This window comes from Melanerpes formicivorus, unplaced genomic scaffold (genome assembly GCF_026170545.1).
Source record: "Melanerpes formicivorus ecotype bairdi unplaced genomic scaffold, bMelFor1.0.p_v2 SCAF_128, whole genome shotgun sequence".
In the NCBI taxonomy this organism is placed as follows: Eukaryota; Metazoa; Chordata; class Aves; order Piciformes; family Picidae; genus Melanerpes; species Melanerpes formicivorus.
The window spans coordinates 753864-777447 of record NW_027142480.1 but is presented as its reverse complement, the minus strand read 5'-3'; the positions used below and the strand labels follow the sequence as shown (position 1 = coordinate 777447).

Sequence of the window (23584 nt, the reverse complement as noted above, 5' to 3'; positions counted from 1 at the left end):
CGGTGTTGATTAGGTAAAATATATTTGACAGACTATGCTGTGTAGGGTAACAGATTAGATGAGAGTCATCTTGGGAGTTCTGGGCCTATTTAAATTTTTTGTCTCATTAGTTCAGGCATAAAATCAGATAGCTTTTCTGTTATGGGTGGTACTTTAAATGTACAGTCCCAAAGCACGTACTCAAAGTATTCCTACATGCTCCTGTAAAATAGGACTCAAAATTGTTAAGAGTATTCTGGTATTCTCTGAGTTCTAGAGGCTGCTAAGCATTGCTTCTGAATCTCAACCTATAAACTAATATTTCTTCTGTCCTTCTTTTATAGTTTAAATAATTCTGTTCACGCTTTTGGCTGAAATTAGACTTAATGCCCCAGTTGTTTAACTCAGTGGACTTTTGAACATTCTAAATAGCTTTTAATCAAAGTGAATAATAGGTGATGCCAGCAAAGTAATACGTGTTAGAATGCTATAAAAAAGACATTAAAACCTTAATGAATAATATTATGCTGCCAGAACTTTTAAATTATCCTAACGACTGGTGTCTGTAAATTTTAATACTTTTTATAGAGTTGTGGGGGGAAAAAAAAATCATCCTGAATAAAATTATAAAAACAATTCTATAAAGGGAAGAAAAATACAACTTAAAATTGAAAACATTTGAGGATTTTACTTTACTTTTTTTGAACCAGTGTTTCTATTTAAGTTTGCATGTACAGCTATTTGCTATTTCTTTTTTGAAATATATGTGCTTGAACCCAAGCTGTTGTGAATGTTTACATGAATGGGAAGTCTCGTGGGGCCATTAAACTCTTTGTGAGGACAGAGTTCCACAGAAGAGTTCATTTTCTAAAAGTAAATTAAGAGAGTAACTTATGTTACTGGAGGTGCAATTATTATTTAGAGCCCCACAGGGTTCATTCATTCATTAGCTGGGCCAGTTTATTGCTGACTGAGCAGTAAATAACTCAACTTTAAAAGACAGAACTTGGCACTGAATAGGAAAAGCAGAATGTATGTATATCCATGAAGTCTCTAAGTACCTGCAACATGTAGTAGAACTTATGAAGTGTTTTATACTTACTGTAAAAAATAATTAGATTAGTTGCAGAATAGAAGTCCTGTAGATGTAACTTCAGTCCCTCTGAAAAAATCTGTTATTGTGGGTAATGTCTGTGACTACTTTTTCCTTATACTGGAAAAGTTGGGAACTTCTGGTATACATAAAATATTACTTTCAATAGTAGCAGCTATTATTTCTCACTGCATTCTCAGAAGAATCTCATCTGACTTTCCCATAAGTGACCTTAACCCCATTGCTTTCCCTCAATTAATTATGCTTTTATTCTTTGTGACATGTTCACATTCTGGCTTGTCAATTTATGTGATCAGAAGATGAGAAGTACCATGACAATTGGCACAATTCAGCAAGGATGTGGAAGGTTATCACTGCCTACATAGCAGGGAAGGAACAGCTGCTTCTTTACAGATTTTTGTTTTCCCTCTAGAAATTCACTCACTGACTCTATACCCTTGGATGTGTGCTCTGTATAACACATTATACACTAAATATCTTGCAAATTCATACAGGTACAAGACTTGACTGTATGCATAAGTCAGCCTCCTCTCCTTTCCTCACCTGTTTCTTGGGTAAGGGGACTCAGGAGCACAAAGAAGTTGATGCAACACACTCTGATGGATCTCTCACCTGGTGCAGTCAGGAGCAGCTGGAGGTCCTATGGAGTGCACCTTCACATATGTTTGATAGAGACATTGTTCCAGCCTGTTTGCATCTGCACTCAATGCAAGATTCTCTCCTTATTTTCACACTTAATATTTGCTAGAAAAATAGCCATGTCACACAGGAGGGATTTTTTTTCTGTTCTTCTAGGAAAGCAAGCAGATAAACAAAACCTAAAATGTATTGTGATCAGAACTGAGGCTAAATAAATCACAACAGTTGCTTTAAGAATAGTGGTTAAGGTAAAAATTTGTCAATGTACCAGGAATTCTCAAGATATGGAATCTGCAGATGAAAATGAAGTAAATAACACTGGTCTCTGTTATTTTGAAAATTAAATCCCATATTTTGTTTGTAAAAACCCTTATGCTATAACAGTAAAATTTAACAGGCAAACCTATTTCCTTTATTTGAAGATACATACAAAATAGTTATGTTTAGCATATGGTATCATCTGTTAGGATATTCAAATTGCTTTCTGTTTTGTTAACTGATCATTGCAATACCTAAACCCTATTGCATGGAAATGTGACCAAACCTCCAATTTTCTGAGCAAGCTGGTAAACTAACCTAAGATCTTGCTGAAATTGGTCCATAACTATTTATCTGGTATGTATCTTTAAGATACTTTTTCTTGAATATACTGTGAAGTGCTATGGCATAGTTAACCAGTTGTGTGGGGTTTGTTGTTTGTTTGTTTGTTCTTTTCATCCTAATTGACACAAAGAAATATATGTCCTTGATTCATAAGTTATTAATTTTTATTTTCCTGCTTATTGCTTTCTGAGACAAGACAAATGATTGTACTGCTGCTGGTTCTTTGTGCTTTGTGTTAACGAAAGTTGTACAAATATATAATGCTATCTTTTCCTAGCTCTTTGAATGAGCAAAGTCCTGCATTGGAAATACCGGCATGGCAAATTAGCAACCAAATTAGATATGAAATGTGAAGTCAGGAATGTATATATAAATTGCACATACTTTCATGTGTTGAAGTGGGATTATACGGATGATTTCTTTTCTCTCTGTATTATCTTACAAAATGTCAGTGTGCCAATATAAGATAGTGAATTCTTGTAGCTTTTGGCACAGCAAATTCAAACATAAAAGAGCCAGCTCCATTCTCTTTGAGTTACACACTGAAACTTTGATTCTTTTCACAAACTAGAATTTAGTTAATCCAGAAATTCAAATGTGATTTTACAAAGGAAAAAAACAAAGCAAACCAAACAAAAACCTGAAAAATCTAGTTATTTCTCATCTTTCTATTGATGTGGTCAAGAAACAAACTAGCAAAAAAAATTGGTATTACTCTAAAATGCTCTTAAAGAGTGATTAGTATTTTCCTGGTATCTCTCTGAAGTGCTATAGAATTTGAAACTCTGCTGAAATGATGGCAAGTCTTCATTATTGCAGTTTTCCACAGTGATCTCTTTTCTTTCAATGATGTTTTCCCCCTAAGAATCACATTCTTATCTTTTGTTTTCCCTTGAGTTACAGGAGGGAAAAGATAGACAAGTTACCTCTTCAAGCCTTAAATCCAGTGAAACTCTGTCAAAATGCATTTATGTAGTAAGTGACCATTTATTTTCCCCAAGGCCCATTTAGTCACCTCCAGAATATGCCTGTCCTTCACAAAGATAGAGGATAAGAGACAAAGAACAGTCATATCCTGGTAGCCCATATACTGGTAGGTCTTGCAACTATGGGCTTTCACTGCAGTGCACCACTGATTGTAAATCTACATAACCCTTCAGTGTGATGCATAAAAATAACAAAAGTATAATTTAAAAGAATGAAATTCTGATCTTAATTTTCTATTTTTCTGTATAAGTTTTCCTGTATAAGGTTTTCTACATATTTCTTGTCAGAAAACATGTTGGCGTTTATAAGTTTTATTCAATGCATTGTGACCACAAAATTGTCTGTTTTGTTTGACCATGCTTCCAAAGTAATTAATATCCTGTCTCCAAAGAAGTTAGTCTTTAAAACAAGTTAGATCTCTAAAATCAACAGAAATCCTGCCTCCTTTTACTGTCAATGTTCTTCTATATGAAATAATTTCTGAAGTAGTTTCCCTCTCAAAAGCCTTAAAACTCAAGAGATCATGCCTGATTCATTATGAATATATTTAGCAAACTGTTTATGCTTACAGATGGTTGGTTGGTTTGTTTGTTTTAATAAGACTACAAAGAATGAAAGGACTACCTAATGGATATAATATTAGCATAAATGCCCCCTCCCTGCTTTTTTTTTTTCGTTAGGCACAAATAGTATCGTCTTTTGGATCACGGATTTATAAGTCAGTGGTAGTGACCAAAGGAAAAGAAACATTTAAGCCTAGGCATCTCTCATTGTAGCTAACATGAACTTGACATCTGCAGAAACAGAATAAATCATAAAACAAGAACATAAATTGAAAAGTAAAACTACAAAGTAACCAAAGTATATACAAAACTGTGTTTAATCAGTAAGATTACTTTTGACTTTTTAAAGATATTTATTGTATAAACAATAAACTACTGCATTTTCATTTTCTCTGTGTGATGAGTTTATCAATTGAAGCTGTATTGGAAAATGGACAGTGTTAACACTACGGGATGCAGGTGTCTGTTGCTAGATTTAAGTGCTCATATACTATGACTGATGTTTTACTTAAAACTACGAATGCCCAAAATTCTACAAGTTAAAATAAAGTATGAATACTTTTCCTTGTATCCTTTCCATTTAGCATCTTCTGTTAACACAATGAGCTCTGATTTTTATAAGAATCTTACACAGATCCTTAAGACTCCTTAAGAGGCTGGAGCACAGAATCAGACTCAGTGGTGTGTTTCAGCAACTGCTATTATGTGGATTATGTTCATTTGCTTATAATCACCTATAGTTATTTTCTAGGCATGAGGATATAGCCACAGGGATTATCTTCTTTTTTAAATTTGATTTTTAAAAAAAATTATTTTAGAGATATTTTTTCTTATTTATTTCAACAGAAATTGAAAAGGAAAGCTGTGGGGATCCTGGCACACCACTGTATGGTATCAGAGAAGGGGATGGATTTTCTAACCGGGATGTTTTAAGGTTTGAATGTCAGTTTGGATTTGAATTAATTGGAGAGAAATCTATCATTTGCCAAGAAAACAACCAGTGGTCTGCAAACATACCAATCTGTATTTGTATGTATCAAGTATTTTTTATTTCATTATTGTAATATGTAATTTTATGATTATATGACATATAATTCTATAAGTTTTTCTTATATGTAGAAGATTATGTGGTTAGTTACAGAATTAGCACATTGAAATACTTCTGACAGAATGCATTTACTTTTGATCAGTAGTTTGCCTAATGATTATGCCCGAGAGGTTCTAGAAATGCTAAAATATTTGGTTTCTTTTCCCAGCAACTCTTAAAACAATTGTCTTTCTGTGATTTGATACGTTTGGGTTTGTTGGGTATTTTTTCTTTTGGGGGGTGGTGGTATATTTTTGTAGGATTCTGTAGATTTGATATGTACGATACATTTCTTATAGCTATTCTCCTTAGTTAACATATTACCTTAGACTAGAAGTAGCTGAATTGTAATTAATGATTTAAATTATTTACATTTCCCCCCATGTATTATATATCAGTATCTTTTAGACGTAGACATATATAGCTTATTTCCACTTTCATTATCCAAAGTAAGTAAAACCAATGTTGTGATATATACTTGTGGTAACACCTTTCTTAACTTTTCCACTGAAATAATACAGGTCACATTTATTCAGAATGCAATCAATTGCTTTCATCCCTGCAACTCAATTTAATATGGCTTAACTGAATTGGCTTAATATAAAATATTATCCTGATAACAGCAAAATAATTCTGTTGTCTCTTTGAGGCTAGTTAATTTCTTGTGCTTCTGTGTGAACAAATGATAAGGGTGTTATTGACTTTCTGCTGCTTTAATGTGCTCAGTGAGAGGTCTGCTCATCCAAACAATTTCCTAAAGGAGAAAATAAGTGATACCAAATTATTTTGTTGAACATGGGTACGTTGTAGGGACTGCTGTAGACTACCAATGCAATAGGATGTTTACTACCTGAGGGCTCTACTTAGGGTGTAGTTTTACTGAGGGGAAGAGAATGAGAAGATTCTAAAATAAAGACCCCTCTTTGTGACTTCACAGGTCATAACAAATAATTATTCATTGGCGTTAATCAACAAGTTTAATGATCTCTTACACTAACTTAGTAATAAAATAAATCCTTACTGATATGTTTTATTCTATTACCTAATTTCTTTCTCTTTTGACAGTTCCTTGCCTTTCCAATTTCACTGCACCAATGGGAACAGTTCTTTCACCTGATTATCCGGAGGGATATGGGAATAATTTAAACTGTATCTGGACAATAATTTCAGAACCTGGAAGTCGCATCCATCTCTCCTTTAATGACTTTGACTTAGAATCTCAGTTTGACTTCCTTGCAGTTAAAGATGGTGACTCTCCAGATTCCCCCATAATAGGAACATTTACTGGTGCTGAAGTTCCTTCCCACCTTACCAGTAACGGTCATATATTGCGTCTGGAATTCCAAGCTGATCATTCAATGTCAGGGCGTGGCTTTAACATCAGTTATAACAGTAAGTAACAGTATTTTTTTAGGCATGTTTATGTGGTTTGTTTTCACCACACACTATGAGATATGTGTAAGTACGTAAAAATGACATCAGAGTAATACATGTTCAAATGTATCCAAGATAGGTACAGATACCTTATTTAGGCGTTCAGATTGTCTTTCAAATACAGTGTTGGGGCTGAAAATGTGCATATGTTTGTGTTTTACAGCATTAGAGATCATAGTGAAGGGAGTGCTTAGAAGACTAACAACTCAAGTAAATTTAAAATTGTAAAATAGAACTTTTATACATTTGTTAGCAGCAAGTTTTGTGTTGCTGATTAAATCCTATAATGTCAATCACCATCACTGCATATACAAAACTTTCACTCTTCAACAATCATGTGTTGGTTTAGCGGTGAATGCCTATGATAACCTGGAGCTGATGACCCCAATCCATGCTAGCTTCCAGTTACTGCATTTAATGTGGTAGCCATCGGATTTCTTTGTCAGAGAAGTCAAACCACAATAGGTTTCTTGTCTTTATCTGTTTTGCCTTTCTTATGGCTGATGATTTAGAACTATTTTTCTCACTCCCAGCAAAAGACTCCTGTTCTCCTGGTACCGCTTACCTTGTTCTTTTCTGTCTTGCCAGTCATCCTTGTGTCTTCAGGAGGATGTCTGGCCTGTTTGCAGTCCCTTATGCTTATCTTGTCTTTTGTTTATAATTTTTCTTCTACTTAGATGCCTTCTGTGTGCAACTGCATCCCTTTCTCTTTGCTGTTTTGGTGAACAAGTTGCTCACATTCTTATGTAAAAGACTTGTGTGTTGTGCCTGACTACACCTTTAGAGTTAAACACAACACTTAAATACTGTCCGTTCTTATTTATTCTATTTTGATGTGCTTATATATAAGCTGCAGGTAAGTTCATATTAAATATATACACTTTTATCTGACAGATGTGACAACCATGGAGAGACACATTGCTAGATTTCCATTCAGAGCAACTGGAGTAAATTCTACTCAGCCTCCTCTCAAGTGCTCTGAATGGTGCATATTTGTAGTTTTTGGAAGGCAAACTAGCATCTTCTGTCACCTTTTGTATTGAGTTTATGAGTTGCACAGAAACAGAGTTTCACATGAAAATGGAGATCTCTGTATTTTGCTTGCTTCTGTCCTTTCTGAGGTAATATTGAAACCACCCAAAACCCATAAATAGCTGCACATTTACTACTTGGCACTGATTTTACTGAAAACACAATGGTTGAAGGTGACTTTTAATATCTTTTCCAGTACTAAATGCAATTAACACTTCACTTTTTGCTGCCAAAATCATTACATTTCTTCTGAAGGACATATGAAGAACTGGCTATGTTGTATTGCTGTCAAACAATTTGGCATTTATCCCACATCAAAATCCAGACAGGATATATTACAAGCTGCATCGTCATTCCTGGGGAATGATGTAAGCTCACAGCATAACTGACACTAAAATATAGCACGAGGCTTTCCTCATATGTAAAACTAAATTTCATAACCCCAGCAATGAAGTGAGAAAGACTGGGTTTAGCCAGGACGTTCCTTTTGTTGAGTTAGAAGAAAATTGGAAGAGGAAATATCTAAAGAGGATGGTGGAGATAATATAGTGGATGTTCTGTGGATTATTGTATCCTCCACTCAGAGCTGCCCTACCTCATGTATTTAGATTGTTTTGGTTTTTTTTTTTGGGTTGGTTGGTTTGCTTGTTTTTATTTGATTGTGGTGTTTGGTTTGTTGTTTTCCTTTCTGAAGGTAGTGGTAACAGAGTAGTTTTGCATGCCAACAGGTGGACAAAATAGGCAAAAGACAAAGGACGTTTTTATATTCCCAAAAGTCCGATGTCAGGACTAACTGTTCCCATTCCTGTCTTTCTTCCTGATATCTTAAGAGTATGATAATTCCAGAGGTTTACATAGAATCTAAGTGAATCTTCTGCCTTCACAGAAAAATGCTGGCTGATGATATTTTATTCTGAATAAAACAAAAAAAGATCCCTTAAAACAAAGAGGAAATGAGATAAGGAGGAGACTTGATGGAGTGCTTGGTGCCATGGTTTAGTTGTTTAGGTGGGTTGGACTGGTTGATGGGTTGGATGCGATTATCTTGAAGGTCTCTTCCAACCTGGTTTATTCTATTATTCTATTATAAAGTGAGCTTGGGTTTTGAGAGACTCAGATTCCACATTTTGCTCCAAGGATTAATAATTAGTAACATTTTCATAGCATTGCAAGGATTGAATTCTCCTGTGTCTCTCTACTTTCTCTACTTGCATCACAGTACATCTCTCCATATGTTTTTTTTCCTCTATTTCTTTGTTTTGGTTTGGTTTAGGCTGTCCATCTTTCAGAGAAGTATCTCTTAAGAATTACCTTGAACATCACTGTCTGAACAGGAAAGATAAGATGACATCAGATTACTGTGTGAACATTCTTTTTCTGATATTGTATTCTGTTTCAGCTCTCAGCCCTCTATTTTAGCTGCTTCATCCTCAGGTCATTTCTCACAAAGGCAGAATGCAAGCATGAAGAAAATGGGGTTTCCTCTTATTTGTCTCTATAGTTGCCAGTCATCATTGCAAACTAAAGTTTTGAGCTGTAGCTAGGTGCTGTAACTAAATATTGGAAAGTTTGGGCTTGGTCAGTTCTATAAAATCAGTTATAATGAAAATCAAATTGTAACATTTGGTTTCTCTCTCTCTTGTTTTTTTTTTTTTTTTAATCGTTTGAATATTTATAAGAGCTCTACTTAGTTGCTTAAGGCTTCACTCTAGTGTGCTCCTCAGTGTCAAGACTAAATCTAACAGTGAGGAAAGATTAAAAATAAAAAAAAAACCTTCCTCACTACCCAACCTGCAGCCAACACAGTGGAAAAAGACCAACACCCCAAACCAGATGCAGCAACCAGAAACATGAAAGCCTCTCATGTTATAGTCTGAACTTTAAGCCCCGTGATACTTTGCTCTTTCATTTTAAAGCTTGCATGGCAACATCATGATACTGAATACTCACCAGTAGATTTAATTGGCTAAACACATGACAGTAGGATAATCTACCAAAACAGTTAATCACACCAGTGGACCACTCTGGTCCTATTTCCTAGGACCTTTCAGAGCAGGGCAGATGAATTATGGTTAATTTCATCCTTGCTTTCCTATCTCTTGAGATCTCTGCAGTTCCTTCCTTTCACGCTTTTCTGAGGCTAAATAGTTTTCACATGCTTCTGAGAACTGAATTAACTTCACTATCACCCGAACTTTTTTCCACATACTACTTCAAATACCAGTGTAACCATGATAGTTGATGGCTACACAGCCTCCTTATGTATAATATTGCATAAATATCTTTTCCATTATTTTTCTTTTTGTGCTAATGTTTGTATGTAATATTACAGCTCCAACACAGAGCTTTTCAGAGTTATAGGCAGACTGAATTTTACTCTTCAAGTAACGTAATTGCGGTCTAGGCTAAGAAAGTGACTGCCATTGTAGGGAAAGGTTGGTTTTCCCTCTCTTGCATTCCATAGCTGTTGTATGCAATAAAATCAATTTCATAGAAGCAGCAGTAAGCAGCCGCCACTCAGACTCTGAGCTGAAATACAGAGCAATAAACCAATTTTGCAGCCTTAATAAACTGGTGTCATACACCAAGCAAGCTATACCCGAGGTCAACATTTATCTACATTTACAGATAACTATGTTGAAAATCTGTCTCTGTGTTGTCTAAAGCTGGACAGACAATCAATCCCTTCACTAAAAGTGACAATTATGCACAAAGTATTGAACACTTTTTTTTCTTTAATACCTAAGATAAAGTATGGGGTTACATAATTTATAAACCCATACTCAAATAGTAAACATAGTTTCATAGTTTCATAGTTTCATTCAGGGTTGGAAGGGACCACAAGGATCATCTAGTTCCAACCCCCCTGCCATGGGCAGGGACACCCCACACTAGATCAGGCTGGACAGAGCCTCATCCAGCCTGCTCTTAAACACCCCCAGGGATGGGGCAACAGCTATTCAATGAAAGCATTAATTTCATTCCAATATATGTAGCATTTCCTAATTCACACTGTCAATAAATTAATGTTTTCTCTTTTCTGGTGCTATGATTCTTAATACTTCTGTAATGCAGTATCTGAGAAACTTTTCTGTTAAGTTAATAAAATATACCTTTGGAAAAAATCTCATAGAGAATATGCTCTTCAGGTAGTTGTAGATGGCAACAGGAAGTTGTAGACAGGTGGGGGTTGGTCTCTTCTCCCAGGCAACCAGCACCAGAACAAGAGAACACAGTCTCAGACTGTGCCAGGGGAAGTTTAGGCTTGAGGTTAGGAGAAAGTTCTTCACAGAAAGAGTAATTGGCCACTGGAATGTGTTGCCCAGGGAGGTGATGGAGTCCCTGTCCATGGAGGTGTTCAAAAAGGGATTGGATGTAGCACTTGAAGTCATAGTTAGTTAGTCATGAGGTGTTAGGTATTAGGTAATAGGTTGGACTTGATGATCTCTGAGGTATTTTCTAACCTGGTTGAGTCTATGATTTGATTCTATGATTCTATTCTTAATATATAAAACATTTAATGACTTTTAATGATATTACTATATATAATGTTATGCAGTACTGCTAGGAAGATGAGCATGTTTGCTCTCCCATTCTAAGTTGCATTCTGTACTAATATACATGACCATTCTTACAATGTGTAGATATTTGCAGGTAAATTACTATTTTTTCATTTGCCCACAAACTTTAAATTTCAGAAGGATTTGTACATACTAGAAATTTCATTTTAAATGTAATGGTACGGTCAAAGTTTGAGGTTTTCTTTCTGTTGCCAACATCACCCTTTTTCCAGCTGTTCACGGGCTCTCACTAGAGGAAACAAAATAGACTATGGCAAGATCAGTCACACTGGTATCAGTATGGCTTGAATGGTTGTGATGATGAATTGAAAATACAAAAGGTGACTAAAGATATTATATCATAGTTGCTTGCCCTGCCTTTCTGGTGAATGCTTTTGGCCCACTGTAGCATTGGGTAGGATGAGCTGGTGGAGAGGAAAACTTAATCATCATTGAAACCTACCAATGCCCATCTGGCCAAATTAAGATTCCCTCTGGTGTAACTTTATCATATTTTTTGTAATTTTTTAGTATGCATTTTCTACTTTTGTTCAGGCTCTTATTTCTTACTGTTTCCTTACATCTTACTTGTCATCTTACTTGCAAGAGTTGTCACACTATTTCCTCTTCCTTTTGAAAAGCATTTGGACATAACGAATGCCCTGATCCTGGAGTGCCCATCAACGCACGACGTTTTGGTGACAACTTTCAGCTGGGGAGCTCAATATCTGTTATATGTGAGGAAGGATTTATTAAAACACAAGGGACTGAAACAATTACTTGCATGTTAATGGATGGGAAAGTGATGTGGAGTGGCCCTATTCCAAAGTGTGGAGGTATGTAAAATATTTCTTTTTGCTTCAGGAGAGCTTGGTGTGATGTCTTTTAAGTTGTCACCAAATGAAGTTCAGCTTTTGCAAACGGATAGCACAAAGCTCCTGTAAAACCTAGTCTTTAATAAAGGAGTCTAGTGAGGCATGATCTTTTATTATGAACCTGTCTGCAGGAGTGAATTTTTCTCATAACTGCTATAAGAAAAAATAGGCATAAACATCAGTGATGTAAGCACTGCTATATAACCTCTAACAATGAATGCTCATCTAAGAAACTTATTAGGACTGGAATGGGAGTAGTTTACACTATTCATACTCTCAGATGGCTCTCATTTGGCACTGGTTGAACTGCAATTTCACAAAGGCATTTTACGCTTGAAAAGAGCACTCCTGCTTTTTTTTCTTTTTATTACTTCTAAAGCATGCATTTATTCAGTTGAGAAAATGTTTAAAGCAACAATCTTCAGTGCTAGCAATCCACCAACACAGCCTTGACCATGGTCCAGGATCCCATTTCAGCTCAATCTGGAGCTCTCAGTCCCTGAGCCAGCGACGTTTTCCTAAAGCCCTATCCTCTATTGATTTCAACATCCTCATGGGACACCCTGGTTTGACCTCAAACTTATGCCATCAAATTTCATTCATCTGATGATCAATTGGGTGCTGCAATGTAATCCTGCTTACCTTGCTCAGGTGGAGTTTGATGATGTTCTCTCTGTGGAGGCACTAACTCTGTCTCTATGTGTGATCATCCTTGGATCCTGTCTTCTTTTCTCTAGCAAAGCAGTCCTGCTTTTGCTGTTCCCTGGTGCATTTGAAATTGGGATTCCTGTTCCTGTGATTTCTAACCTTTATGTATGAGGGCTAAATGGAGAATTTTTCCAGTCTCTTGTAGTACTACCTGTTGTACCTATGCTGCAGTAGTAACCCTGGTGTTCCTGCATAATTCTGTAATGCTTGGTACCCTGCTGTTCTGTAGCATAGATGATAAGTTCATGACAAAAACAGAATCTAAAACTATGAATCTGCAAGGTGTTCAGTAATAAGCCTGTCATCCTCCAAGCTTGTTTTATTTCTTTCCTCAACCCCTGTACCCTATGACATAAAGAAATAAAAAAGAAAAACTTTGTGAGATATCTCAGATCAAGCTTTCAGCGTTCGACAGTGAGATCTTGGTGATGATGACTTCTAGTGATGTTATATTTCTAGTGTTTTGTTTTTAACACACTGACAGTAAATAGAATCTGCCAGACAACCAGCAAAGAGAACTGGAAGAGAGAATAGGGGCTGAAAATCACTATTAAAAAAATACCAAACCAAAAACAACAGGGAAAAAGTCCTTTGGGAAGATGACTGGAGAGTTGTATTTCAAGGCTCTTCAAGATAATCCCAGTCGCTGAGCTACTTTGAAGGAAAGGACTAAGAAATCAGCATGTGATGGTGAAAGTCAAATAAAAAATTGCACTGTATCTTGCACTGAAGTCACCAGGAAGAACTATAACCAGGGGAAGAGCAAGAAATGTTATCTTTTAAAAAACAAAACAAAACAACACAAAAACCCAAACTCAAAACAGTCTGCTATTGTCAGATCCCAAATACAAAGAGAAAATACTCTGAATTTAAGCAGTCCTATTTGGGCATTATTTTGAATGTAATATCCCTAGGAGTATTTTTGTAAGAAATCTGCTGCCTTTTTTTCTTTTTTTTTTTTTTTGTGTGTGGTATTCCAGAGATAGTATTTAAAAATTTCATGTACAGTTTGTGAGAAAATGAAGCTTTGCACAAGTTTAGCAGTACTATATTCCAACTATCGTAGTATACTGGCTCAGAACAAGGCCATATGGTATTCCTGTTCTTGCAGTTAATAGGCTCCATATGTATTATGAATACTTGCAAGTGGTTATACACAATAAAATGTAGGGGTGATGAATGCTGAAGTGTTAACCTTCTAGTTCCTGATGGCAACATGAATTTAAATATCTTATTGCTTTTCTGTTGCTGTTTGCTGACTGTAGTGAGGGGGTGGGGGTGGGGAATATTTAGGAATGGTTGCAACACATTGAATTCTGAACTTCATATGACTTTTAGAAATCCTTTTTTTTTTCTTGGTACAGTAAGAGAAAGATGAGCTAGTATGTCCTTAAAAACACAAACAAAACCCACAAACAAATAAAACAACAACAACAAACCTTCTGTAAGAATGGTGAGAATCTCTTAATGAATGAGGAATTGGAACTGCTAACATAAGCAAAATATCTGTGATATGATAGTGGATGTCAATGGGAAAAGGAAAGTTAAAGAAAGTGTACCCCCACCATGACGAGCAAAAATTGCCAATTTGTAACAACAGATGAGGAGGAGGCTGAGGCTCTCAACAGCTTTTTTTTTCCCCGGCCTTCCCTGGCAACCTCTCTCTTCACACCTTCTGAATTGAAGGACCACAAGATGAGGACCTGGGGGACAATGTCTCTTCCACTGTAAGGGCAGAAATTGTTTGTGACCACCTGAGGAACCTGGATATGGGATCTGATAAGATGCAGCCCAGAGTCCTGAGGGAATTGACCGATGTGGTTGCCAAGCCTACTCTCTATGATATTTATAAAGTCATGGCAGCTCCTGGTGACTGGAAGAAGGGAAACATTGCACCCTTTTTTTAAGAAGGGTAGAAATGAGGATTCTAGGAACTACTGACCTGTCAGCTTCACCTTTGTGCCTAGGAAGACCATGGAACAGATACCTCCTAGAAGATTTGATAAGGCATGTGGAAGACATGGAGGTGATTTCAGACAGCCAACAACATAGTTTTACTAAGGACAAGTCTTTCCTAACCAGTCTAGTGGCTTTCTACAATGGAGTGACTTCATCACTGGACAAGAGAAGGGCAATGCATGCTCTCTGTCTGCCCTTGACACAGTGTCCCACAACAATGTTTGATATGGATTCAATCATTGGACTCTTCAGTGGATAATGAATTGGCTGGATGGTTGCATCCAGAAGGTCCATGCTTCAATAGCCAGATAGAGACAGGTGACAAGGGATGTCCCTCAGGGGTCCATACTGAGACTAATGCGTTCAATATCCTTGCCAGTTACATAGACAGTGGAACTGGGTGCACCCTCAGCAAATTTGCAGATTATACCAATCTAAGTGGTGTGGTTGGTATGCCAGAGGTACTGGATATCATCCAGAAAGACCTGGATATGATGGAGAAGTGGGCCCAGGCGAACCTCATGATGTTCAAAGTCTGGTGAGACCTTATAGCAGCCTTTCAATACCTCAAGAAAGCCTACAAGAAAGCTGGAGAGGGACTATTTACAAAGGCATGTAGCATTAGAACAAGGGACAATGGTTTTAAATTGGAGAAGCATAGATTTAGATCGGACATTAGGAAGAAGCTCTTTACTGAAAGGGTGGTGGAACACTGGAACAGGTTGCCAAGGAAGATGGTGGAGGCCTCACCCTGGAGACATTTGAGGTCAGGCTTGACGGGCCTCTGAGCAGCCTGATTTAGTTGGGGATGTTCCTCCTTTCTGCAGAGAGTTTGGGCTAGATGACCTCTACAAGTCCCTTCTATCCCAGTGCATTCTATGATTTATTACAGGAAAACAGATTGCATCTGTAAGAATTCGGTATACAAAGCTTTGTCAGAAGTTATTCAACAGCTCATTTTATCTCTTTAAGGTATTAGTTCAGTTGTCTCCATCTAATTATGAAGCACAAAGAGTCTGTCAGCTTCAAAGCCTAATTGTATCTTCTGCAACAAGTTTTTTTTTTTATTGCTTATTCATTATGGATGTTCAATGTTGAAACTGATAATTGTGAATTACATGTAAGTCTGTGTTATCATACCTTTCTCTTTGTTTCATTTCTAGCTCCATGTGGTGGGCATTTTTCATCTCCCAGTGGAGTGATCCTCTCTCCAGGCTGGCCAGGGTATTATAAAGATTCCTTGAATTGTGAGTGGGTGATAGAAGCTGAACCAGGACACTCTATCAAAATTACATTTGAAAGGTCTTGGCTAATGTTTTTCTTACTTAATATTTTCCAGCTGTTTACCCAGAAGCAGAAGTTTATTATCTTTGTCATAATATTAATTTGCACTAAAATCAACCAATTGTATTACCAGGTAGGATTTTCCAAAGCACCGTAGTACCTTCAGATATAAGTTTTATCTTCAGTATAATTTCTACATTGGTGCACTGAAAGCTTTTGAAATTCCTACCCTCTTGCATATATTTAAACCTGTCTGTCCCAGTTATAAATGTTGTCTGTTTTTAAGCATTAGTATGTTTTACTTGTTCATTAACTGTGTTGGTATGATGAATAATACCAAGGAATTCTACCTATGAATTTGTTTTTCTCTCTCAAACTCACGGAATTTCAACTCTTAAAATCTGAAACAATTGTATAAATGCATTCATATTTTAATCCATCTTTGATATTTAACTATCAAATGAGATGATCTGTTTTTGTGATGGAATTACAGTTTTCCCAAGGTATTGCAGCATTGCACATTTTCTACATTACTCTCAGTTACTTGGATCCCATCCTGATTCAGGCCAGAAATATACTGAGGACCTTAAATTTCTCATGGTAGCAAGATGTGGACATTTCATTTAAGCTCTTTATAAGAAAGCAAACTAGAAAATGTAATGAAAAAAAAGCTACATTCTCCATATTTTCAAAGATATTGTGTATATTAATATAGTTAGATGATGATCCAGGGTAAAAGGGGGGCTTTGACAATGAAAGCTGAAGTGCACAAATATCATGCAAGTACTTTTCAGTTGCTGTCAATGCAGCGTATTTTGACTACTCCTGGTCACACTCAGCTTAGAAACTATCACTTCATTATAATGCAGTTCAAAACTTCTATTTAGCAAGGTGTTGAAATTATCTTACCAAAATTTCTCCCTGTGACAAAGTTATTTTAAAGGGTTTTTTTTGAGCACTATACCATATGCTACAATAAAGCTTCCACATGATAACTATACATAATCAGGCATGAGGTAATATGGACACTTCAAAGGTATTTCCAAATCTTACTATTAAATGAAAGCTAGTCTTCCAAAATCACTAGTGCTGTACTTCAACTCATAAATGTAGCTTTACCATTTCAACTTTGTCTTGAAAAAACTCCAACTCTTTATAGCCTTTCTTGGTGCAAGTAGTAAGACTGCCATGTTATGTATCATGATTTGAAATATTTTAATTTTTTTCACTCAGGATAAAGTATTTATAGTATGTCTAGGATCATTATATCCTTTCATTTTGGTTTCCCAAGAGGGAGGCAACATTTCTTGCTAATAGATATTGCCTGCAGAATGAAACCTTAACATTACATCAGTTTATCACCTGCCCAGTGATTTCCTTTCAATCTCCCATCTTCCTATGACTTCTCTCTTATGTCATTACCCATGTGTGAGGTACTGCATTCTATGACTGTGCTAAAGTGTTCCTGCATCATGCAGCCAGAGACAGAAGTGAAAAGACACCTACAGGCAAAGAATTAACTTTTGCTATTTCAGAGGTTCTGTGTATAAAGAGTTTATTCCCATTGCACAAGCACAGCTACTGTATGTAATCTGTTGGATTTTTCTAAGAAATCAGTACCTTTTTAGACTGAGTTGAAATTACAGAAGTGAGAAATATGAGTGCCATTCTTCATTGTAATGAGGTGTTTATCATTAAGCCTAATTATAAGTATTTAAATGCTAGGAATGTTAATTGGCAAACTGCTGATTGGCATACTAGTCACACTTGACTAATGAGTATACACTGCGCAACAGGGCAGTTTGCTTACATCCTGGAACTGCACTATGTTGATAGGGTGTCTCTTAAAAACAAAGATGCATATTGTAAATATTAAACAGCTTCATCTGTTCAAATAAGATACGTGTGTGTCACCTGCTGTATTAAAGTTTGTTTTGCTGCAGCCTCTTTGAATGAATTTTCGGCAGTCCTCTGTAAGAACAGACCTCACATAACAAGGAAACCGTCCAGGTTAATTAAAGGATAGTGACTAGTTACGTAGGAAAGAACACTGTAGTTGTCTTACACATGCCCAAAGTACTTTTCCTTTATTCTCCTATGAATCCCTTAGTTCTTTTTCACACCAGAGAATAATGAGGTTGTAGGTAAATACATCAGATAAGTTGAGCATGAAGAGGAAAAGTATCCAGGGAAAAATTATGTAAACACAACCCATATAAATTTAATTTAAATTGATCACTGTTCTGAGCCAAAAGATCAAGGTAAAGGTATTGTACATAATCGCTCCTTCAAATTTCTTTCAGCTCACCTCACTAAAAACTGTTCCAAATTTTTAGTTTTGTTTTGGTGTTTGGTTTTTTTTTTGTTTGTTTCTCCTTTGGTGCTTACCAATATATAGATAACTTTGTTTTTCATCTCTTTATTTTTCTGCTGTTTGTAGTGTTGTATGTAATCCTTCAGCAACAAGTATTTATGAGAGGATTTCTGTCATGTCTTCAGAGACTCAATTTCCTCATATCTTTTCTGGCTTGAGAGTTGCTTTGCATTTCTGAGAGCAATGCCTTTTCACACTTTCTGTCTCAAGTATGCTTTTGATAATGAAACTATGAAAGCAGAGCAAGACTAAATGATCTCTTTCCAAGATTTCTGCTGTTTTACACAGATAAATAGGGAAAAGTAAACACTGGAAAAGGGAAGTTATTGCCCAGTAGCTTTTTAGTAACATATTCAGTTCTCATCCTTCTAGGCTTATCCTACTTCATTTGTATAATTCTCTATCACTTTATTTCCTGTACTCTTTTCTATGTTATTTCCTAGGAGTAGGACATGGATAAAAGAGAACATGTTTTGAAGGTTTAATTTGGCTGCTTGTCTTTCACCAGACTCCTTTAGATCTTTAGGCTCAAACCCATGGGACATAAATACTGAAGTACAGAGTTCCTCAGTACATTGGTATTAGTCATGCTGTTCCTTGAATGGATTTCACAAAGCTGAATTAAGCATCTAAGAATCAGAGAGAGAATTAGGAATATCTGAAGGGTCTTTGTAGGATCCTGCTGTTAATTGTTTCCTTTTAATTCTGAAAGGGTTTTTCAATAATCCAATCAGAAAATCCATTAAAGCAGTGTGATTGATGTAAAGTCTGTCATAGCAAGACAGAAATCACTGTCAAAATACCAAACAGGTGTTTAGTACTGCCGATACCATCTAGACCTCTAAAGCAAGATGCCTAGCAGCACTGTCACAACCAGCTTTTCCTTGACAGAGAAAGAAAACACACTCTCTCTAAACAGGCATTTTCCTTTATCGTGCTTTCTAATAGGGCTTTTCAAAATGTTTTTTGCCATAACTTAAGCCACAACTTGAACTAAGCCTCAACTATCACAAAGACAGTGGAGTCTCACAGCAGGTAAACAATTCTATAGCTGCTGGTAGCTGATTTGTAGGGGAGAAACTCAGAGTACGATTATTTGATAATATAAAGTACCTTCATGATATTTGTGCCAATGGATACAATGAAAGAGTGAATCAGCATATCCTCTATACAATTTGCCTTTTCTTAAAAAATAAAATAATAATTTTGTACTATAAAATAATGTATGCAAATAATACTAATTTTTACTAAGAAACACTGTTTCTGACTCTTCTTTCCTGCCATACAAGGAGTTTAAACTTATTTCTCAATTTACTAAGGCACTAACCTGAAATCCGATTATTTTATTAATCACATAGGATAATTAATACTATTATATTGATATTGCAAAGTAGATTTATGGTGAAAAAAAAAATCATCTTATGAGGAAAGGAGCAGAGTGTTTAAATATGGCTTACTTTGTGTGGGTTTATTGAATGTATTTTAACTGCTTCTTATGTTTGTGCCTCTGCATGTTTCCTCGACTCTAGATTTCAGACAGAACTCAATTATGATGTTTTGGAAGTTCATGATGGACCCAATTTATTATCTCCACTTCTGGGATCTTACAATGGTACACAGGTCCCACAATTCCTATTCAGCAGTAGCAATTTCATTTACCTCCTCTTTACAACGGACAACAGTCGCTCTAACAATGGATTCAAAATTCATTATGAAAGTAAGTCATTCTAAATTTCCCATTCAATTCCCCACTCAATGATTATCCTAGCCAGAAATATATAAAGGTGCACAGATATTACCCTTGTTAAATTCCTGTTATTTCTCAAACAGGGAAAGATTTAGTGAGTTAAACTGCAAGAGGAATTACCAGTAATTTCGGTTAATTTAATATTGCTTTTCTGCTTCATGCTTTAAGAATCAGAAGATGGGAATGTGTGTTGTGTCTGTGTCTTGTTAGTCTTACCTTTCATACAGTGTGGTTTTGTGTATATAAAATGCATGAGATCATGAAGATTATGAAAATAAAAACAAATATCTGAATTGTTGCCCTGCAGCTCTTGCTGAAGGTAACGGGAAATGCAGTTTGCAATAACAGGCTGAAAATCAGCATATAGAATGTTTTGATTCTGGATTTTCAGGGATTTAAACACCTGCATGTGTCATTTGTTCTGATATATAGAAGTGTTCTTTCTTGCTTATTCTCACTCACAGTAAAGTGTATTAATTGACAAAAAACATATATGTAGGAGATGTTTGTTTATTTATTTATTTATTTATTTATTTATTTATTCATCCAGGTGTAACTGTTAATACTTACTCTTGCTTGGATCCTGGCATACCAGTGCATGGACGTCGTTATGGACATGACTTCTCTATAGGTTCCACTGTCTCATTTGGTTGTGATCCAGGTTATAGGCTGAGTCATGAGGAGCCTTTGCTATGTGAAAAAAATCACTGGTGGAGTCACCCACTCCCAACTTGTGATGGTAAGGATGAATGGGTGAAATACAGAGTACTTTAACCTATAAACCTTTTGCCAAAATGTTAGTCAAAATAAGTTAAATAAGCTTGTAAAAACTCTAGGTTTAGAGAGTGAAAATTCATAGGGGAAATAACTTTTATTTTACTATATGTGATGAGATATTTAATCATAAGTGTGTAGAGTATAATATATTCTTTAAATTAGCAGATGATTGAAACTATATATATATATATATATATGAACAATTTATACCATGGACTAACTGATTACCAATTAGTTCATGGCATTCAAGGTTAATGTATATCTGCTTGTAAAGCTCTTATTGCTGGCTACATATATTTGTGATTGGATATTCTTTTATCAACACAGGTGTACTGACATACAAAACCTGAGGTGAGATTTATTTATACTTGACACAAAATCTGCATTTTCTCCCATTTCCTGTTGATCATCATGTTCCTAGCTTGTTAACAGATCTTGACAAAATCACAGTAGGAAATGATTAATGCCACATCATACCTGATGATTAAGCATGACTGTTAAACCAGACAAAAATTGTAATGAGCACCAGGGCATACATTTTGAACTCTCCAGTATACCATTAAAAAGGCAAAATATATCAAACAGTTTCAGTCATCTCTTGTTATCTGAATTGTTCATTCTAATCCATTTTCTCAGTTATGGTGATATCAATTATATTGAATATATATATATATGTATATATATATTATACACAGCTAATGGTTTCCCAGTTGAGATATATGTCCTCTCAGAATAGCTATTTTTCCTTTGACATGTTACATGCCTGTCTGATGATACAAATGTTATCAGAAATAATGTGTCTACTTAATTCTAGAGTAGTATATGACAAAAAAAAGGTATCTACTGAACTTTAATGAGCAATATAATTCACACAATATATTTATCTAAAACAGTTCTTAGTGTTTCAGCACACTTAGAAAAAAACTAACTTTGAAGACAAATCTTTCTGAATCATGTGATTTACTATATGGAAATATATTAATTTTCATTGTACTTCTTTCTTTTAAAAAATTCAGGGGCCTTTCTTGGCTTTTTGTTTGTTTGGGTAGAAAATACACACAAATGGCTTTGTGTTTAAGTAGGATAAACATGTCAGTATATTTGAGGTGGGAGAAAGTGATGTGAATCAGCACTTTCCTGAAAACAACACTCTCTGGTTCAGCAAGCTCATTTCCCAAAGGATTCTCCTTTTGGTTAGGTTCTTGGAATGAAGAATTGTGGGGTTCCCACAGCTCACAGACAAGGGGACAATATTTTACCGAGTAGGCCATAAACATGCAATCTGTTTCCTTATGGTGATAGGCACTAGATGGTAACCATGTAAAACAAACAGTATTAACACACTCCCTATGAATACTGTGCTCTGCTGTGAGAAATGTCTTCCTCAAGATGCTGAGCTAGCATACATTTCATTAAGTAAATGAGATTTTATTTTTTTTTTTCCTCCAGAGCACACTGCTAAATGGCAATTGTCCATTAAATAAATATGCTCTAGAGGCAGGATTAAGTACATTTATTCTAGTAAATTTAATCAATTCATGGTTGAACTAATTTTAATTTCATTGCTGACTTTCTTCTCTGGTGGAATATTTTTAAACAGGAGTCTAGAGTCCTTGCATCCCCAGGGGCAAAAAAGGCATTTTCTAAATGGACTGTTCTTTACATGAACTGCGAGTATGGGTTTATCTTAATTGCACCACTAATAAACACCTTGGTCATTCCTGGTCATTCAACACTGACATTTTCAGAGGAGCAACATCCTTTCTTAATTGTTCTTTTTTATAATTGCACATCTTTTTGAGATGTAGACAGACCATGCTAATTGTGCAGAAAAATCATAAATATGAGTGTTTGGGAAGAGTGTAGAAAAAGAAAACCAACCAAACAAAAACTTCTTAGAAGCAGTTCTTTCTCAGAGTAGAAGATTGTGTTGACTGAGATTCCATTCTTTGAAGGAGTTTAATACTTTCATTACGTGTTTGACTGTTAAAAACAGATAAGCATCACCAAAAGCTCATCAGGGAAGACACAATTCATTATTTACAGGAACATTTAGATAATGCTGAGAGTGATGGTTCAAAAGTGAGCAAACCATTTCCTTCCCTGAAGAATGGCCTGAGGGGGAGTGATTATGACAGGTTGTATAACTCATTCATATTTGAATAATTGATATGCTTGAACAGTTTCATATTTTCTTCACTTTTGATTTCTTAGCACATATATTCCCTGTATATGTCTGTGAACATAGTCCTCTATATACAGAACTATAGACAAACATTTCTGAGAAATAAGCAAACAACAAAAACACCCCCAATAATTTTAGAGCTCTCTGACCTTTGAGTAGGGTCTAATTTTCCTCTGTAATGATAAACATTTTAAGAAAAATATTTTCAGCAGCATCATCAAACAGTTGCAGTTGAAAGGAATGTCAGAATATCATCTCGTTCAAACCTGTATCCTAAAAATCAGGTCCACTTTGGAAGTTAGATCAGGTTGCTCAGGACTGTATGCAACTGTTTTATCTCCAGGGAGGAGAATGCCATTTCTTCTCTGAGTTACTTGTGCTATTGTTTGGACACACAATATATTCTTAATGTCCACTGAGACCTTCCCATATTCCAATTACATTCATTACCTCTCAGCCTTTCACTATGTTGAAAAGTTACTTGAATTTATACAGTACTTGAACTGCTTTATGATTTTTAGGGTACCAACTGTACTTTGTTAAAAAAAATATACAGCCATAAAAGTAAAGCTGCTTCAAAGAATGAGAAGTAAAACCTATGAGCTTTATCAAACTATCATTCTCCTTTGAAGAAATTAATTAGTCTGTAGATTGTTAGGAAGATACAGTTAAGCATG

The 23584-nt window shown here is 35.7% G+C and overlaps 1 protein-coding gene across 1 annotated transcript in view; it reads left to right on the top strand.

Moving 5' to 3' along the window:
* CSMD3 (CUB and Sushi multiple domains 3) overlaps window positions 1-23584 on the top strand; it is a 406730-nt gene that overhangs the window by 216881 nt on the left and 166265 nt on the right. Inside the window, exons 14-19 of the mRNA XM_068167989.1 lie at window positions 4732-4914; window positions 6038-6364; window positions 11640-11834; window positions 15704-15842; window positions 19728-19915; window positions 20496-20684. Of these exons, the coding sequence (XP_068024090.1) occupies window positions 4732-4914; window positions 6038-6364; window positions 11640-11834; window positions 15704-15842; window positions 19728-19915; window positions 20496-20684 (1221 nt within the window). The remainder of the gene's footprint in view (window positions 1-4731; window positions 4915-6037; window positions 6365-11639; window positions 11835-15703; window positions 15843-19727; window positions 19916-20495; window positions 20685-23584) is intronic.